The sequence below is a fragment of the Camelus dromedarius genome, chromosome 15 (assembly GCF_036321535.1).
Source record: "Camelus dromedarius isolate mCamDro1 chromosome 15, mCamDro1.pat, whole genome shotgun sequence".
Classification (NCBI taxonomy): domain Eukaryota; kingdom Metazoa; phylum Chordata; class Mammalia; order Artiodactyla; family Camelidae; genus Camelus; species Camelus dromedarius.
The window spans coordinates 47,695,234-47,713,255 of NC_087450.1; the positions used below are offsets into that span (position 1 = coordinate 47,695,234).

The window sequence follows — 18,022 nt, forward strand, 5'->3', positions numbered from 1 at the left end:
TATTGTATTACCAAGTTGTGAGGGTTCTTTATATATTCTAGATATCATTAATGTGGCTAACTTCACCCAGTTTGTGACTTGTCTTTTTCTTTTTCTTTTTTTTTTTAACAGTTTTTGAGTTATAGTCATTTTAAAATGTTGTGTCAAATTCCAGTATAGAGCACAATTTTTCAGTTATACATGAACATACATATATTCATTGTCACATTTTTTTTTCCACTGTGAGGTGACTTGTCTTTTTCTTGATTGTGTGTTTTGTTGAAGAAACATAGTTAATTTTAATGAAATCACATTTATCTTTCTTTTTAATGAAAGTTTTGTCTTTCACATATTTCTCTAGTCAGCATTCTGTTGGGTACTTGAGGGGAACCTGTAAATCTCCCAAGGTTTCACTGTATGTCGTTCTCTCTTCCACTATTCTGACCTGCAAACTCTAGCCACTTTGGTGTCCTCCAGCTCATCTTCTCAACTCAGGGTGTCCTCTGGGCTCCAAATGGTTCTCTTCACTGTCATCTGGAAATTCTCAAGATGATAAGCTGGGGCAGTCATAAGCTTCACCTTATTTGTTTCCTGTTTCTCAGAGATTACTCCTTTGTTGCCTGATGCCCAGGGCTTTGAAAACTGTTGTTTCATATATTCAGTCCATTTTTTTTTTTTTTTATAATTGTTTCAGCCAAGAGGCAAGATGTGGTCTCTGTCTACATCATGGCCAGGAACAGAATTCTTCCACATCTTGTTCATTTATTCTTAAGTACTTTATATTTTTTGTTGCTACTGTGAATGATATCTTTTAAAATTTATATTTTATAACTGTTTCTGGCATATAAAAATACAATTTGTTTTTATTTTATATCCAACTGTTAGAGCAGGCAGATAGCTAGATATGAGCAGAGAAAGGGGGACACAGACCAAGTGGCAGAAAGGCAGGGCACAAGCCAAATGCAGGAAAACATACATCATGTAAGCACCAGGGGTCCCTGGGCAGAAGAAGAAAAGCAGGAATCTTTGGGCTGATAAGGGGCCACACCTTTTGGCCTGGAGACCAACAAAGAAAGGTCAGAAAAGGCAGGAATTTCCAGTGTCCCAATGTAATCTTTTGCTTATTATGCCCTCATTTCAATAAATTAGCCTTGCAGATCAGAAGTACACATCATGCACCAACACCATGACACTTCTGATCCAGACTAAGGACAAAAATCCCTCCTCCCTTTGGGAAGGTGGAGTTGGGATGATAATCAGGAAATATGACCCCAAGCCCTTCCCTCCTCAGTGAATATTCCGCCCATTCATTTTTACACCCTATGTAACTAACTTGCCAAAGAAACTCAGGGCAGCTGCTCACCTGAGCCTGCCCTCTCTCCCTCTGAGAGTGTACTGTCCATCCTTGAATAAATCCTCGCTTTACTTTTCTTAATCTCTATGTCTTGTCTGAATTGTTTCTGGGACAGGACAAGAACCTGGAACACTGGTTGGATCCACCAGCAACACAACTACCTTGCTATATATTCTTATTAATTCTAATAACTTATCTGTAGGTAGATTCTTTTGGGTTTTCTATGTAGGCAATCATATCATTCACAGATAATGACAATTTTGTTCATGGTGGGTATGCTTTCCTTATACCTGATTTTAAAGGGATTATTTCATCATTAAAAATGTTTTGCTTGTGGGGAGGGTATAGCTCAGTGGTAGAGTGCATGCCTAACACGCATGAGGTCCTGGGTTCAATCTCTAGTACCTCTGTTTCAATAGGATGGATAGATAGATAAGTAAATAAATACTAATTACCGCCCCAAAGTTAAAAATAATGATGTTGTTTGCCCAAGATTTTTGGTAGATATCCTTTCTCAGGTTTAAAAATTTCCTTTTCTTCTTGGTTTACTAAGAACTTTTATCATGAGTGTTAGATTTTTATCAAATGCTTCCTTCTACAACTGCTGAGATAACTTTTTCCACCCTTAATCTGTTAATGTGGTAAATCTCACTTGATGAATTTTTCTAACATTAAACAAACTTTGCGTTCTTGGAATAAACCCAATATGTTGATGATGTACTTATTTTTTAGACATTACCAGACTCAGTTGCTAATATTTTGTTTTACATTCTTGCTTCTGTGTTCATGAGTAAGATTAGCTGCACTGTCTCTTCAGCAGGGAGGCAAAGGCCAGGTTTAATGGATTAAGGAGGTAAGGTCAGGTGAGGATGAAGAGACAATACTATGGAGCAGAGGGTGTGGGGAGAAGAGTAAAGCAGATTATTTGGAGAAGAGAATGCTAAGGGAACAAGGAAAGGCTGTTTTTGTTTGAGGATGAAGGCAAGTGAGCATTCACTTGTTCATTTAGCAAACACATATTCCTATTGAACGTTTAACTTCTGGGCACCAAGGATGTAGTGGTTAAAGCCCCCCTCATGACATTTACATTTTAACAGGGGTATCAAGCAATAAACAAGAAAGCCATTGATAAATTTATAACTGTATGTGGAGGTGAGCTTACTGAATACAAGCAAAGCAGGCGGAGCTTAGAGAGTGCTGGGGGTGGAGGAGGCCATTGTTGCCGGAGCAGGGAGCAGGAAAGGCCTCTCTGAAGAAGTGACATTTTAGCAGCAACGTGATCTTGTGGAGCCTTGAGGCCATCCTAGGGGCTAAGTTGGTGGGATGCACAGGAGGGGCTGGGAGGGTCTTGAGTAAGTGAATGGCATGATCTTCTGGATTTACATCGAGATGGAAAAGGCAGTGGAAAAGGAAGGGGTGAGGGGAGATGCCTGCCTTTACCAGCCGTAGGCCAGGGCTGGCCTTGGTGGCAAGGAGAGATCCTTTCCTCTGAAACAGGAGGACGGGCCCGGAGGGTGGGTGTCAGAGGAGGGATGTGCACATGTGCAGAGCTCAGTTGTCAAATGTGAGCCAGACGAAGGTCGGAGGCCAGGAATAATGGGAATCACAGTGGAACTGGAGCATAGAGTCAGAGGCAAGATGCTGGTGTTTGGTTTCAGAGGAGAAGTGGTCCTGTGATACCAAAGTCTGGGACCGGCCATTCCTCCAATAAATGTTTTAACCCCTGGCTAGCTCCACAAGCTTTGGAATCAGGCCAAATTGGATACAAGACCATTTCTACTACCAACTGACCTTAGGCGAGTTGCTTAATCTCTCTAAGCCTATTTCCTTATCTGAAAATGAGAATAGTACTGCTTCATAGGACTGCTGTGAGGAAGAAATGGAATAATACATTTTTGCCAGCCCACCATCACCTCCTGTCTGAGATCTAACCCCTGACCCCCAGAGGCTGCCCCCTGCAGCTGTCTTTGTACTGAATAGCTCTACTCCTTTGAGACTGCACTCTGAGGAAACACAGATAATCTAAAACGTAGCACAAGCTTCTGACCCCACCTGCATTGTCCAGGTTTCCAAAGCGGAGCGTAACATAGGAGAGTAGGAACTTTACCTTGCCTTCTGTGGTGCCAGGTACTGTCTGCACTTAGCCAGTGATTGTCCAGTGTTAAGAAACTGTTCTGTGTGCGTGCATTCCTATGTGTGAATGTATGGCTAAGTGTGAGTGTGCGGTGTGTGGCCTGTGTGCCTGTGCACAGTGTGGGGTGGGCAAGGAATAGAGGCTGACCCAGCTCTTTCTGTAGTGCCTGTGACCTCAGGGATCAGACGTCCATGTCAATGTCACAGGGCCAGGAAGTTCAGGTATGGGATAGACCGGGTCACATCCTGCACTCTCTCTCTGAGGTCAGGTTCCTTCTTGTGCCACAGCATTTGTAGAGGATGCTGAATGCCTTAAGCTGTGAGGAGCACATCCTGTCTGTGTGTCTGAGCTCTGGCAGTCTTAGTCCTCACACCTAATCTCACGTCTGTCTGTAAGAGGCAGCGAAGTTCTAAACGGAAGTGGAAGGGGGCCTAGCCCTGGGCAATGGGCTCAGGAGGGGACAGAGCCGGGGGCTGGGGAGTAAAGTGCAGAGCAAATCTGTACCTCCTGAGCCCCTTTTAGATAGTAAGGCTTCTCTGGGAGTTGCTGGGGCATCAGGTCCCCCACAGGTCCCCAACTCCTCCCCAGATCCCAAACCCACATGGGCCACCATCGCCTACTGCCCTGGGCCGCCACAGAGTCACAACTTTTTGTCCCTTCCAAAGACAGGAAGGAACACACCTGCCACATGGCCTCTCTGGTCTGAGGAAATGCAGACTTGGGGATATATGGCTGAGGGGACATAGCCAGTTTCAGTGACATTAGGCACCCTCCCCTTCCCTTCTTGGGGCAGGGCTTTCCCAGGAAGTGGGAGGAGAAGGCTGGCCGCAGTCACATTTTACAGTCTCAGTAGAGGATAAACCCTTTAATTTGTTTCTGAAAAAAATAAACCTCAGTGGATCTTTCTTCCGCAAAGACATGGCTTCTAGAAAATGGTGCTTCCTGTGCTTTTGTAAGATAAAATTTCAGAAAAATATTTCCACAAAAATGCCTTTTGGTCATAAAAATGACTGATCTTTGGTGGTTCAGTATCAGTCTCTGTCCACTTCTAAGGGAAGGGTTTGAGAATCACCTCACATGCCCTGCCCAGTACCCCGCCTCCGACTGCTGGCCCCATTCGTGCCCCGGGTTCTGTTGGCTTCGCTGCATCTGTGTGTGTCTTTCCTAACTGGACATCCCAGCATGTCCCTCTGCCCCCACTCTGCCCACTCACATGGTGTCCGCCTCTCTCTCAGATGTCCACTAGAGTGTCAGGAGGAACAGGAAGTCTGTGTGTCTGCCCTGTCAGGTAGCTTTGCCATCCAAGCAGGTTGGTGGGCCTGGTGCTCCCATGGGAATTCTGCAGACCAGGCTAGTAGGGGCTTCCTTCTTCCAGGAATAGTTGCTACTGGGATGCTTTACAGGTCACAGGTTGCCTGGAGCTGGGTAGTCAGGGGCACAGGCCTATCTGAGATGCTCTGTGGTCAACAGGCAAGAAATTACAGGTGGGGGTCCTGGAGCCCAGGCCACTCCTTCCAGGAGAGTCACTGAAGACTCCATATCCCAGGGAAAAAGATGGATCATGTGTAAACTGTGAAGCAAGGATGCTGAAGGGCTGAGATGAAAAGGGAACTTGGAGCCCAGAAGATGCTGCTCCTGTGTCCTGGCTCACAGAAGTCTCAATTCAAGCGAGGCTATAGCTGGTCCTCCTGTAGGAAAGAAGCCAAAGAGAAGGATGTGGGTGGAGTGGGGTCCTGTAGAAGTATCAGTGGCTGGTCCTTGTCTTCCTTGCAATAGCTCACCTTCTTGACCTTGTGAATGAAGCTACAACCCTGTTTCTCTAAGTCCCGTCAAGCAGTTCCCCATCCATGTGTCATTCCCTGGTGTAACGCGTGATCTCAGTATGATGGGCTAGAGTCCAAGGCAGGGAGGGGCCCACGGTGATGCCACTTCCTGCCTATCCTGTGTGGTCCTCTGTATGGACATATGCTTGTATTTGTAAGTGTATGAGCACCTGCAAAAATGTGGACATGGCTTGTGAATGTCTGCTGGACCAGACATGTTAATACTGCAACACCTCCTTGGCCTCAGGCTCTGTGTGGAGCTCTTGGGCCACAAAAATGAATAAAACTCAGCCCCAGCCATCAAGGTCCCTGTAGTCTACTAGGAGAGCCAGGCAGTGAGCATATCGTCCCTGTGCAGTGAGATCGGTGCTTTGAAAGGGGAAGGACAAGGCCAGAGAGCTGCTCAGTGCAGCCTGTGGTGGGAAGAGTAGAAGATGACTCCTAGGTCTGGGGTCCCAGGCTGCAAGGAGGTGCAGTTCACTGGGACGGGGGTACAGTAGGAGGAGAAATTGGGGTGAAAATGAATTTAGCTTGGGGCATTAAGACTGACTGCCGTGTTTGTGAGACACCAGGTGGAGATGTCCAAATGACAGCCGGACATGTAGATCTGGAATTTGAAGGAAGTCCAGGAGCGGGGCAGATTAAGAACTTACCAGGCACAAGAGGTGCCTGAGGTCAAGCAAGTAGCTGAGGTGCCTGGAGAGCAGAAGGAATAGGGGCCAAGAAAGGAGGTGATGGAAGGAAGGAGACTGAGCTGGGATGAGCAGAGTCGTAGAAGAAAATCCAAGAGAAGATGGCATCACTGAAGCTTAGGGAAGAGTCTCCAAAGGCAGGCCTGTCCAGCTGTGTAAATACCGCAAGGAGACCTGCGGCCTGGTTAGTCAGTCCCACACCAATGCATGGCCCTCTGCCTCTCTGGGTGTTGGTAGTCCTGATGTGTGTACCCATGTGTGCGGGGTGCCCACCTCCGAAGGCTCAGCGGGCGGGGGGTGTCCTGACGTGGCACCTTTGGAGTGGGGCCGACCATGAGGATGCACACACCGGTGAGAATCATGCAGGTAGGCACGGCACTGATGAGGACTTTGAGGGTCACCACCACCTGCTCCGCCTGCTTGCAGGCTCCTGCCTCATAGCCCACAAAGCTGGAGAAACACCATCCTTTGCATTGAGTTCAGATCCTACCAAACCTGGCTGCCGGGCAAAGGGGTCCCAGTTGCCCACCACACTATCTGGAAACTTGAATTCATTTCATGGCCAAATAAGCCTAACAGTTGAGGGAATGGGCAGGCCAGGGAGGAGTTCAGAGAGAACTGAGAATGGGGAAAGCAGAGGCTTCAGAAGGGGTACAGCCACCAAGAAAGGCCAATTCTCAGTCATGTGCACAGAGAAAGCTGGGGCAGGGGGTTCCCCCACACTCTCCAGACTCAAGGGTGGCCCCTGGCTGGCTCGGGTGGGGGACTCTGCCCTTTCTTCCCATGCCACGAGTCTTTTGTGCCTCTGGTACAACCCAACTCTGGGACTCACTCCAGGCTGAGAGTGGAGATGCCCAGGGCGCCTGCGCCTGAAAGCTTGGTGAAGAAGACATAGGATGAGTAGAAGATGGTCTCCAGCCCTGGGCCATGCTGGTGCTGGTGCTGCAGCTGGAAGTCATCCACCACATCTGGAAGCATGGACCTGGGAGAGGGGGCTGCAGAGTTATCCCTTTTATCCCTTTGACAGCCACCAGCCTGTGAACTCCCTGGGGACAGAGACTGAGTCACCCCTGGGTCCCCGCTGCCCAGGACCAGGACTGGCCCACAGAGCCAGGGAATAAGTGTGCTTGTATTTCCCCAACACACGGCTGTCCACCCTTCCTGCTGTCTGGTGCTCTTTTAGGAGGGCTCCAAGGACCGAGCTCGTGGCCTCCATCTCCATCTCCCATAAGTGGGAGAGGCCCTCCCCAGCACAGGCTGGGCACAAGGGGCCTGGGACAGCAGGTTCACGTGCACAGGGCTCCCATACCCCTTTCCCCTCACCCAGCCTACCAGGGCAGCAGCAAGGACACAGCAATGCTCACGCCAGACACAAAGGCCACGACATACGCCACAGGTGCTGTGGGCACAGCAGCCAACAGGATTGCAAACGGCACTATCCCCTAGGGAGACAGACACACTAGCTGCTCCCTCCAGCTGCACCTCCCCCTTGCTCTTCGATTCACACACTCACCAGTCTTTACTGATGAGCCCCTGTGCCTGGTTCTGTGCTGGGCACTGAGGACACAGCGAATACAGATGCAGCCCTGCCGACCCCCAGGAGGAGGCTCAGGCTTCAAGGTCACCTCCCCCGCAACATCACCCTAGGCCTTGCTTCCCGCCTCACTCACACAGATACCGAAGGCCGACATCCTCTTCCCAAATCGCTGTAGAAGCCACTCCCAGAGGGGGGTGCTCAGGACTGCTGAGACCTGTAAGCAGCAGAATCATCACAGCCCAGGACGCACTGCCAGCGCCTTTGCCAGGTTCTCAGAGCCCTGGGTTTTAGGTGGGATGCCCAACTTCAACCTCCCACTCTGGTTGGAACCTGTGGTTATGAACTTTATGACCCTGGCCCCAATCCCACCCTCTGCTGAAACACAGGTGACTAAGACCACAGCAGAGTCCCAGTGTTGACCATCAGAACTTGGGCCACACATGTCATGTTAAGGCCCACACGTCCCCAACTCAGGCCCCTGAATGGCCTTGCCCCCACCACCCCAGGTCCCCTCACCAGGATGGTTAGCACCACGTTCTGGACATGGTCATGTAGCCGGGAGGCGTGTGTACAGAACAGGACAAGGTAGCTCTGCTCCACCTGAGGAGGTCGATAGGAAGTGGGCATGTACAGGAAATGGTAGAAACTTGGAAGTCGAGGGCAAGGTCGAGGTCTCAAGTCTGGCCTCCCCTTTGGGAACTTGAGCTCCGGTTCCTGCCTGCATCATGGCAGGATGGCGTATTCTCCCCAACAAAGGATGCTTATACCTGACACAGGTATAGACACCATTCCTAGTCCCCCTCCCTGGCACAGCTGAAAGCTGTGGACTTTACCACCCCAGACACTGTCAGCTTCCTGGTGCCTGGCCCTGACCTCCCCAGTCCCACAGGCTCCATTCTCTCCTCCTAGCACCAGCCTTGCCGGGCCCATGCAAGCCACTGGTTCCTCTGTGTTGCGGTGGAGATGAAAAACTGAACCTGAACGTATGCAGGGTCAGTATGGCTACAGCCAAGCCAATGCAGATCTGTCTGGCTGGAGGTACCTGAACGGCTGCTGAGATGAACAGGAAGGAGATGACCAGCTTCAGGTAGGGCGGGTGCCGGACTGTGAGGCACAGCCCAGACAGGAAGCTCAGGCCCTGGCCAGAGGCTGTGGCAGAGGGGTCTGCAACACAGGAAGGGGACACCATGGCTTTGTGGAGTTCAAAACCAAAACCCACACCCAAGAGGGGCCCTGTCCTAGCTGCTGTTTCCTACAATGCCTTCACCCCCATGCCGTACCTGGCCGCTCCTTCACGCCGAGGCAGAGCAAACCACTGCACACAGGGTAAGTCACAGCAACCACAGCCGCTGCAGTGGAGTAGAGACGAGCCTGGAGGACAGGACAGAACTTCAGTGAGGATGACACCTCCAACCAATGGAGGCGGGAACACCTAGGGGCCGGGCAGGAATACCTCCCAGTGGGAGCCGAGGGACCCACTGCCCAAGGTTAAGGATGCTCGGTGCCCCGCCTCCCAATCAGCCCAGCAGGGGAGGGAGATCTAAGGGGCCAGAATGGTCCTTCTGCTGACCCCGTGCCTCCTGCGTGCACCCATGACACCACGGGTCTAAGCCATGCCCCGCCCCACCCCCCTCTCATTTTTTTAAGCAAACGTTCATTGCTGCTGATTTCTGTGTGCTAGATCCTGAGGTCACAGTGGTGAATAAGTGACCTCTGTGCATCCACAGTAAGCGGCTTGGAGGGTGTGTGTGTGTCGGGCTTGGGGAAGACGCGGACCCAAGAATAGACAGTTACAGCACAGTGTGAGGCACGATGACCCAGATAAACGTCAAAACCAGACATGGTGCCTCCTATCATTGAGGGTAAGACACAGAGGTAATAAAATACACGTAAGACACGCATGGGAGTCAGTCATTCAGTTCAGGATAAGGGCTGTTTCTGGTGGGGGAGGCGGGCCGGGCTTCACCCGTGCAGCTGCAGCACAGTTGCACGGGGCCCCACGTTCAGAAGGCGCGGCACTTGGGAGTTGATGCTCAGCTGTCTTGAAATTCTTGATGATTTTATCTACGAATTTGTGTTATGTAAATGAATTTGATGGGACAATAGAGCTGGAACTACCAACAGGCACCTGAATGCTTTGCACCTTGGCTCACACAAGGCTCCGCGTCCTGAAGGTGGTTCTCAGCCTCCTGCTCCCTACTTCTTGGCACCCCAGGACCCACCCAGCCTCTTGCTCTCCAACCCGAGAGGCCACTGCCACCCTCTGTTCCACTCTCACCCAGACAGCAACCCACCTAGTAGCTTTGGGGAGGGGGCTTGTAGAGACCTCAGAGACCTCAGAGGGGCCCAGTCATGGAAGTGGGGAGGGTAAATCTGGGAGGGGCAAGGGTGCAGGCCTCTGGTCTTCGACTGGCAGCACCATGATGGGTTCTGAGGACAACTGGGTGGAGCCTCTCACCAACCCTGATCCAGGCAATCCCGTGATTGGGGTGGTGAGCCGTGGGACAGAGGACTGACTTCCCCACACTCTCTGGGGGCCTAAAGCTTCATTTTTGCACTCTACACAGGCAAATTCTGTAGCTGAGCTGCAGATGGGTCTGGGGATGAGTATGCAAGGACTTCATGTAATGAGTTCTTAAGAGTGGTGAGCCGTGGGTGTTGGTGTTATTATTCTCACACCACTGAGTCTCAGATGTTGGTGGAAGACAGTGATGTGTTTTCCTTAAGGAGAAAGGGGAGGAATAGAAGATGAACTTGACTGATAAATAGATGAACTTCCCCTAATTGCTGAAGAGGGACCTGCTTTGAGAGGAGAGGAAGGGCTACTGCCCCAGGTTTCTATTCTCCTTTCACACTGGGGGTGGGGCTTTACCCGGAGCTCTGCCAGGACACCAAGCCCTTCTGCTGTCCCTCTCCCGTGCCCCTGCCTGTGGCCCTTCCCCACCTCTTTCCCTTCTCTGTGGTCTACCTCCTCCCCTCCAGATGGCCTGCCGATCCATCCTTTTACTCTATGTTTAGGTGGCACCCAGGGGGAGAAGCAGGTTTAGCGGGGAGGATGGGTTTCATGGGCTCAGAAGAGCAGGGAACAAATTGGAGGGTGTGGTGTGCAGAGCTGAGCCCCCAGTAACCATGAAGAGACCTGGGGGAGAAGTGGCCCTGGAAGGAAGAGGCGACCCTGAAGTGGGGGACCCAGTGGGTCCAGGCAGTCTGGGCACTCACCGCACTGGGGGCAACGGCCACCTGCCCTGGGAACGTGTCCTCCTCACACCTTTGGGACCCGTGGGCACCAGACACGATGAGTCCATGGATGGTGGCGCCCATCAGTGTCCCTGCCATCTCCATGGTCATCCCTGGGATGGAACACAGAGCAAGGTGATGGAGCTCATGGGGCCTGGGGGCAGAGCCATCTCACCCCACCCTACCCCCACCAGCGTGCACTCACGGTATGCAGTGCCAGAGTCCCGCTCCCTGGGGTTGGGGGTCAGGAGCATGATCAGCGCTGTGTAGGGCACCTGGAAGAACTGGGGCGCCCAGACAGAGCATGGGATGGCCCCTACCGCCAGACTGCCAACCCGGGCCACAGCTTCCCAAGCCTAGGCCCACACCAGGCTGGCACATCCCCACTGATCTCCCAGGCGTTAGGGGTGAGGGGCAGGAGGGATATCTAGCCTAGAGCCCATGAGAAGAGCTAGTGGTAGATCAGCAGGCACTGGTGAGCAGGTGGCCAGTGGGAACCTGGACACCTACCCCTACCACACACACACTTCACAGTGGCCACCGGCTAGTAATGGGGTTCCAGGAGTCCAGGCCCAGGAAGCGGGGCCACCTGCTTACCGTGGCCAGAGCCTGGAACAGGCAGTAGAAGGTCATGTACCAGAGGCCTCGCAGGCTGGTGAAGGGGGACAGGTACCACAGGAAGAAGTAGGCCAAGGCAATGAAGGGCATGCAGCCCAGCACCCTGTGGAAGCACAGCCTAGGTTGAGTGCCCTGCAACACCAGGACAGGGGATGCAAAGGGTGGGCCTGGAGCACCCTCACCTCTCTGGGCATAAGCCCTCTGCCCCTAGAGAAGCCCTGGGCTGGAACTCTCACCGTGGGAGCCATGGAGGGGGAGAAGTGGCTAATGGGATGAGGAGTTGGCTGGGAGTTGGGGGCTGGGGTGCTTGGGGGCTCCGTGGTGCCATTCCCTGTATCCAGGACCCTGAGACAGAAGCAATTGTTATCTCCTCTGTAAGATCTTTCAAGATGTCCAGCCCAGCCCAAACACACTCCTAAACCTCTGGGAGGCTTTGAATAGTCCTGTGCCACCAGATGAGGGAGAGCCCCCAGGAATGTCTCTGAATTCCTGTATGATGCAGTCTGACTCAATCCATTCCCGTCACCTACTGTCCAGTTTTGTCTCTAACCATCCACAGAATTTTCCACTAAGAAGCAGGGCTGTGACAAACACAGTGACCTCAAGCCAGGGATGGGTGCCAGGATCCTAAGATCCACGGGGCTGCTCACCAGGGCATGAGTCGTCCAGACCCTGTCCTCCTGCTTCTGTTGATGAAGAACCCAGCCAGAGGGTCGGCAGCTGCCCCAAACACCTTCCCTCCAAACAGGACAAGTGACACCTGGGCAGCAGAGATCTGAAAGGGACAGGGGAGGGGACAGCCAAGGCCTAGCTGAGTCAGAGGGGGTGTCTGGGACTGCCTGCCCAGCAGGAGGAAGATCTGGGAAACCGGCTGCGGCTGGAGTCCCAGTGTCTCTTCCCCAGGACATGAACCCAGAAGGCTCTGAGGGCACATCTGAACCAGTGAAGGAGCAGCTGAACACCAGCACATTGCTGTTATACTTAAGCCCAGTCACTTTTGGAGAAGACTGAGAGACTCTCACCTAAGTTGCTCAGTGTAAGAAGGGTGCACCGAGGCTGACAGTCAGAGGCATACCTTGTGTTATGCAATGTAAATGTTTTATTGATTTTTCTGATGACATAAATGATACACTCATAAACACAACCAAACAGTACAGAAAAATACTGACCAAAGCTCATCTGAAATTCCACCATCCCGAGACAACTACCAGAAGCATTTTGATCATCCTTTCACGCATTTCTTTATGTGTATTTGCAATTTTTAATTTTACATAAATAGGATCATAGCAGTGTCATTTTAAAAAAAATCATGGCTACCTTATTAAAATTCTCATTTTTGCTTACACTCTATCCTCCACCATTCCTTCCTAAACTCAGCATTAACAGTCTGGTGGATATCCTTCTGGAAATTACTTTGTCCATGCTCATCCTTTAATCATGTACAGACATATACATGTCAATATACCTACGCACACACAAATATATGGCATGTCTTTGGTAAAATGGGATCATTTTACACCCTTCTCTAAAACTAACTTTCTTCACTAGACAGTGCATAATGAAAATCCCTCCACGTCAACTAGTATGGGTCTAACTCATTCTTTTGAACGACTACACATTAGTCCATCATATGGATATAGCTCAACTTATTATCCAATTACTTCTATATTGTTGGACATCCACATTGTTTCACATTTTTCCACTACAAACAGCCTAAAATAAATATCCATAAGGAGACTGCCTTCAGTAGCATTTGGTTTTCTGTCAAGCTTGGAAGTGCCACGTGCCAAGGATGGTGTGGGTGGAAGTAAAGGCGGGGTGAAAGAACCAGACACCAAGGAAGATGACAGTAGTAGAGGGCCCAGGGGCTGCTGTCCACACTCACCTGTGCCACATCAAGCAGGAAGAGTTGCAGGTAAAAGGCTACGGCGCTTGAGGCCACCTGGTTGGGAACCCCGCCAATGCCATAACACACCTTTGTACAGAATGAGAGGCGACCAGCTCTGCTGTCCTGCAGGAGACACAGGAGCTAAGCCCCCACCTCCATAGACACATCACAACTCCCCACAGCCCCCTGATTTCCAAAAGTATCCTGAAGTCTCTATGTCTTGAGGGCTTCTCCAGCAACCTCTCAGCCCTGATTTGTCCCAAATCATCTTAAAAGGAAGTGAGACAAAAAGGAAAAAAAAAAATCCTAAACTATGACCTGTAAACATTTCCAAGGGAAGTTCTTTCTTATATCTGCCCCACAGGGCTTTCTGCTGCAGTCTGTTGTATTTTCTGAATCAGCCAGCCAGAGTAAACTGGGGGTTGAGAGGCGCCCCCAGCTTTGCTACCAACTGCCTGAGTGACTCTGAATAAATCACTTTACCTCTCTAAGCCTCATCTGTCAAACGGAATATTCCTGCCAATTTCAAGGGTTGTTTTCATGAGCAAATGAGTCAATGGCTTTGGGGGCTGACTGTTAAATGTTCAGGACTTTCACAAGCCAATTGTTGAACCACTGGCAGCCTGAAATCAGCCATGGTGAGAGTATTTACACCACAGAAATCAGCAAACACTACAAATCAGAGCTTTCCTTTTTTTTTTTTTTTAACCCTGGAGACACTGTTTAGCAACCCACCACTGAAATGAAGTAATGCTTATGACCCCAAATATGTGTGTGTGCATATATACATATATATATAACTGGGGTCATATATATATACCCCCTAGGCTACCCAGTGAACTCCCAATTCGAAATTAGACTCTTCTCCCAGCCCCACGTGGTTGCTGAATAGGCATTTCAGTGTAGCATGGTCAAAACACAGCTCCTTATTTCCATTCCACTGTCCAAATGTCCCAAACCTATTGTCCCCATTGCATTAAATGGCCCCACTCAGCAGCTCAGGTCATAAACGTAGGAGTCATCTTGATTCCTCTTTCCCAATTCCTCTGTCTAATCTATTGGTGAGAGCCTCCTAAGTGGCTTCCCTACTTCTACTCTCATTCCCTACTATCCACTCTCTGTCCAACAGCCAAAGTGATCTTTTCATAACATAAATTAGATTGTCTCATCTCTATATAAAACCCTCTGACAGCTGCCCAAAACTCCAATCCTTCCCATAGAGCCAAGGGGCCCACCCAATCAGCCCCCACACCCTTTCCCACTTCACTTCTGATAGCTACCTCACCAACCATGGTAGTCTCCTTCCTGTTCCTCAAAACGACCATGCCTGCGGCTGCCTCAGGGCCTTTGCACTTCCTGTCCCTTCTCTCTGGAAGGCTCTTCCTCCAGGTCTTTGCAAGAGCTGACTCCTTGCCATTCAGGCTGAAGCCTAAGAGGCCTTCCCTAACCACCCAAATCCCTCTCTCAATTATACTTACTACATGATATATTCTTATTTATTTCCTGCCTCTCTCCACCAGAATATAAACTCTCTGCGAGCAGGAACTATATAAATTTTATTCACCACCATGACCTTCACACCTAGAACAATACTTGGCATATAGATGCTCAATATATATTTGTTGAAAGAATAAATCCTATGAAGACACTGCGTAAAGTTCTATTTCTTCAAAAGATGCTGGGAATCCTTCTTTTTCATCCTTTGCCTGAACATGGGAGGGGGAGTGGAGAGGGCTATTGCTTCGCCCATTTTGGTATCTTGCCAGACACCCCAAACGGGCTCTTTTGAACCGAAGGTCTTCCCAGATAAGGGTTTATCAAATCCTCTGCACACGCTTCCTTACCCACAGAAGAAAACTACACGAGGCAGGATGTGGTCTCCTTTTCTGACATTTGTGTGAACATTATTTCAACTTCCAGAAAACTTTAACAACAGGCAGAATCCAACATGATAGCCCTTCCCACACCTCACTCCATAATGGATTCTGGTTTCCCTCTAAACATACCTATCAAGTTTCTGGTACATAGAAGTCACTTGAAAAAGACATTCTAGCTGAAACTAGTTATATGACACAATCTTGGAATCTTGAGGAAGACAGTTTTACCTACTTAAATCATAAGCCCTTCACAGTCAACTGAGAAAAAGTTTCAGAGTTAGACAAGCTTAAATCCAAACTCTCTGTCTGCCATTTCTGGCTGTGTGACCAGGGCAAGGTACTCAGTGAGGATGAGCTTCATCTCCCCCCACGTGAAGGGGGATAATACACCTCACAGAGTTGTCCTGAGAGTTAAATGCTAGCACGTAACTGGCAATGTTGATCTGGCCATTAATCTCACCGTGAATATTTAAATTTCCCTGGGAAATGAGAGTCCTCAGAGGGCCTCTTTATCTCACTAATTCTTTCTTGAGGGCCACAATCTTTTGCTCTGAGGTGCCTGAGAGGAAGCACTGAGTCAACAGGGAATTGAGGTGGTGGTGAAGTGAAGCCATAGACAGAATGGGTGCATTGAGCACAGAGCTGGCAGTGGACTTTTGCATTCAGCAGAAAGCTCAGACGTCCTAACTCCTCTTTAACACAGCTACCCTGAGCAGCACGCTCCAGTCCCATGCACGGAGTGAGGACAGAGGTGGGGGATATGGAGAGGCTGAGGACACCCCTAGGTTCCCACTTGCCCTCCACCCTTACTCCAGAGCCAGGAAGGACATCTCTGGGGGTAGTCATCCCAAGCGAGGAGAGCCTGGGACCTGGAGGAAGCCAGGGTTTGAGAGGGTAGCTAAGTCCACAGCATCTGCCTGGAGATTGAGGAAGGGTGGCAGCCTCCACACGCACAATTCAAAGTCCTACCCGCCCAGGGTTCAGGAGAACTAGGGAAGGCCTGGAGTGTGACGGACAAGAGCCCTAGACTGACACTGACCATGCCTGACCAGTTGAATTCAGCAAGTCAGGTAACTTGCTAGGACTCAGTTTCCCAATCTGTTCTGTCTAGGACTACCGAATATCCTCTGCCTCTCAACTGTCAAACCCCAGCAGGGGCAGTTCAACAGCCTGAAGGCTTGGGCCATGGACCCTGCGGAGCTGCCGCTGGCTACACCCAGACGCCTGGAAGGTCCCGGAGACCCCACCGGCTCGGTCCCGCGCAGGAAGGAGCCCAGCGCCCACCGTCCGCGCCTGGCTCAGCCCCAGCTCTCCTCGCGCCCCTGGCTTTGAGCTCACCGAGTCGGCCTCGAAGACTTGCGCTTCCCGCAGGGTCAGCGGCGCCTCAACCGCCGGGGCGGCAGTCCCTTCTGAGGACACCGCCATCGCGCACGGCTGCTCCAAGACTGCGGCCCTCCCTCTCGGGGTTATCACCCGGCCGGCCTCAGCCCCGGCCCCGCGGGGAGGGCGGCTCCCGGGCCGAGTGGGCGCGGCGCGGCGCGGGGCGGGGGCAACGCGCGGGAAATCAGGATGCCGCGAAGTGGGCGGGTTGTTTCCCAAAGTAGAAAAAACCCGCCAGGAACCCAAATTTGCTGCGCTGAAAGGCTGGCAAGTTCCTTGGGGCAGTTTTTCTTGGGACAGGTCTCCGAGGGAGTGAGAGCCAGCGGCGGGTCCCGCTGAACTCTTCTGCGAAATCCTCTAGAAAGTCAAAATCGACAAATGGGCAATAAAAACTTGAAAAGATATCCTGTCATTAGGGAAATACAAAACTACAAGACAGCACTCCCCTGGAAGTCTATAATTAAAAAGATAGACAATAACAAGCATTGGTAATGGAAGTGGATGTGGAAAATCATACATTGCTAGTGGGCAAGTAAACTGTGCAGGTGCTTAGGAAAACTTGTCAGTTCTTCAAAACTATGAAATTATATGACTCAGCAATTCCACTCCTAAGGATGTAAGAGAAATGAAAACATGATCATACAACTTTAAGACAAATGTTCATAGCAGCACTATTTATAATAGCTAAAGTGGAAACAACCCAAATGTCCATCAACTGATGGATAAATAAAATGTGTTAGGAATATTCACACAATGGACTAATATTCAACAATAAAAAGGACATGGATGAACCTTAAAAACATTTTAAGTGAAAAAACCCCCACATATTGTATGAAATGTCCAAACAGGCAAATCTATAGGAAGAATGTAGAATTGTGGTTGTCTAGAATTGAGAGTGGAGAAAGACTACTAATGGGTATGGAGTTCCGTTGAAGAGAGAAAAATTTTCTAAAATCAGCTTGGGGTGATGATTGCACAATCCTGTGAATACACTAAATATCTAAAGTACACTCCAAATGGGTGAACTGTAAGGTATGTGGATTACATCTCAATAAAGCTTTTTTAAAGAGGGAATGGGTGTGATTCTTTCCACTGGATGAAATGATGAAATGCAAATATGACTGGTGCCAGCGAAGCTATCTGGAGACCTCGAGTCAAACTGGTGCTGAGGTCTGCTGATTAACAATACAGGAGTCATTGTTTCATGAAGTTGATCTAGCAACCCTAAACTGCTTCCCTCCGGACTTTTGCATGGGAAATAAAAACTTATTCTGTAAGCCATTATTATTTTGGATTTCCTATTACAGCAAAGTTTAACCCTAAAGTATTAACTACCCTGTCTTTCCACTTTCTATGCCTCAATTCCTTAATCTAGAAAGTGGGTACCTTCAGTTTCCTTGATTGAAGCCCTAGCAAATGCTGGAAGGATAATTAGGTAATGTAGGTGTTAAATATTTTATTCCTTGGAAACTAAACATAAACATAAAATGAAGTTTCTTTGGA

At 49.9% G+C, this 18,022-nt stretch overlaps 1 protein-coding gene across 2 annotated transcripts; it reads right to left on the bottom strand.

Annotated features, from left to right (window-relative positions):
• Positions 1–4,336: 4,336 nt before the first annotated feature.
• On the bottom strand, positions 4,337–16,648 carry MFSD2B (MFSD2 lysolipid transporter B, sphingolipid). Of its 2 annotated transcripts, XM_031466655.2 has the most exons (14): positions 16,478–16,648; positions 13,260–13,385; positions 12,025–12,149; positions 11,354–11,477; positions 10,962–11,040; positions 10,739–10,869; positions 8,800–8,890; positions 8,562–8,683; positions 8,036–8,119; positions 7,653–7,733; positions 7,315–7,424; positions 6,815–6,964; positions 6,256–6,432; positions 4,337–5,155 (listed from the first exon to the last, which is right to left on the bottom strand). In XM_031466655.2, exons 1-14 carry the CDS (start codon positions 16,562–16,564, stop codon positions 5,131–5,133), a joined length of 1,512 nt encoding a protein of 503 aa, XP_031322515.2. In that variant the 5' UTR covers positions 16,565–16,648; the 3' UTR covers positions 4,337–5,130. The 2 variants fall into 2 exon arrangements, with proteins under 2 accessions (XP_031322515.2, XP_031322516.2); XM_031466656.2 differs by lacking the exon at positions 8,036–8,119.
• Positions 16,649–18,022: the final 1,374 nt, after the last annotated feature.

What these genes read in the sequence shown, in the direction of transcription:
- MFSD2B (XM_031466655.2), bottom strand. Translation starts at nt 16,564, where the DNA reads ATGGCGGTGTCCTCAGAAGGGACTGCCGCCCCGGCGGTTGAGGCGCCG. An exon ending in TGTTCCAGGCTCTGGCCACG is followed by an intron (nt 11,041 to 11,353) that starts GTAAGCAGGTGG and finishes TGGGCGCCCCAG; the next exon opens with TTCTTCCAGGTGCCCTACAC. An exon ending in TGGCCGTTGCCCCCAGTGCG is followed by an intron (nt 8,891 to 10,738) that starts GTGAGTGCCCAG and finishes CCTGTCCTCCAG; the next exon opens with GCTCGTCTCTACTCCACTGC.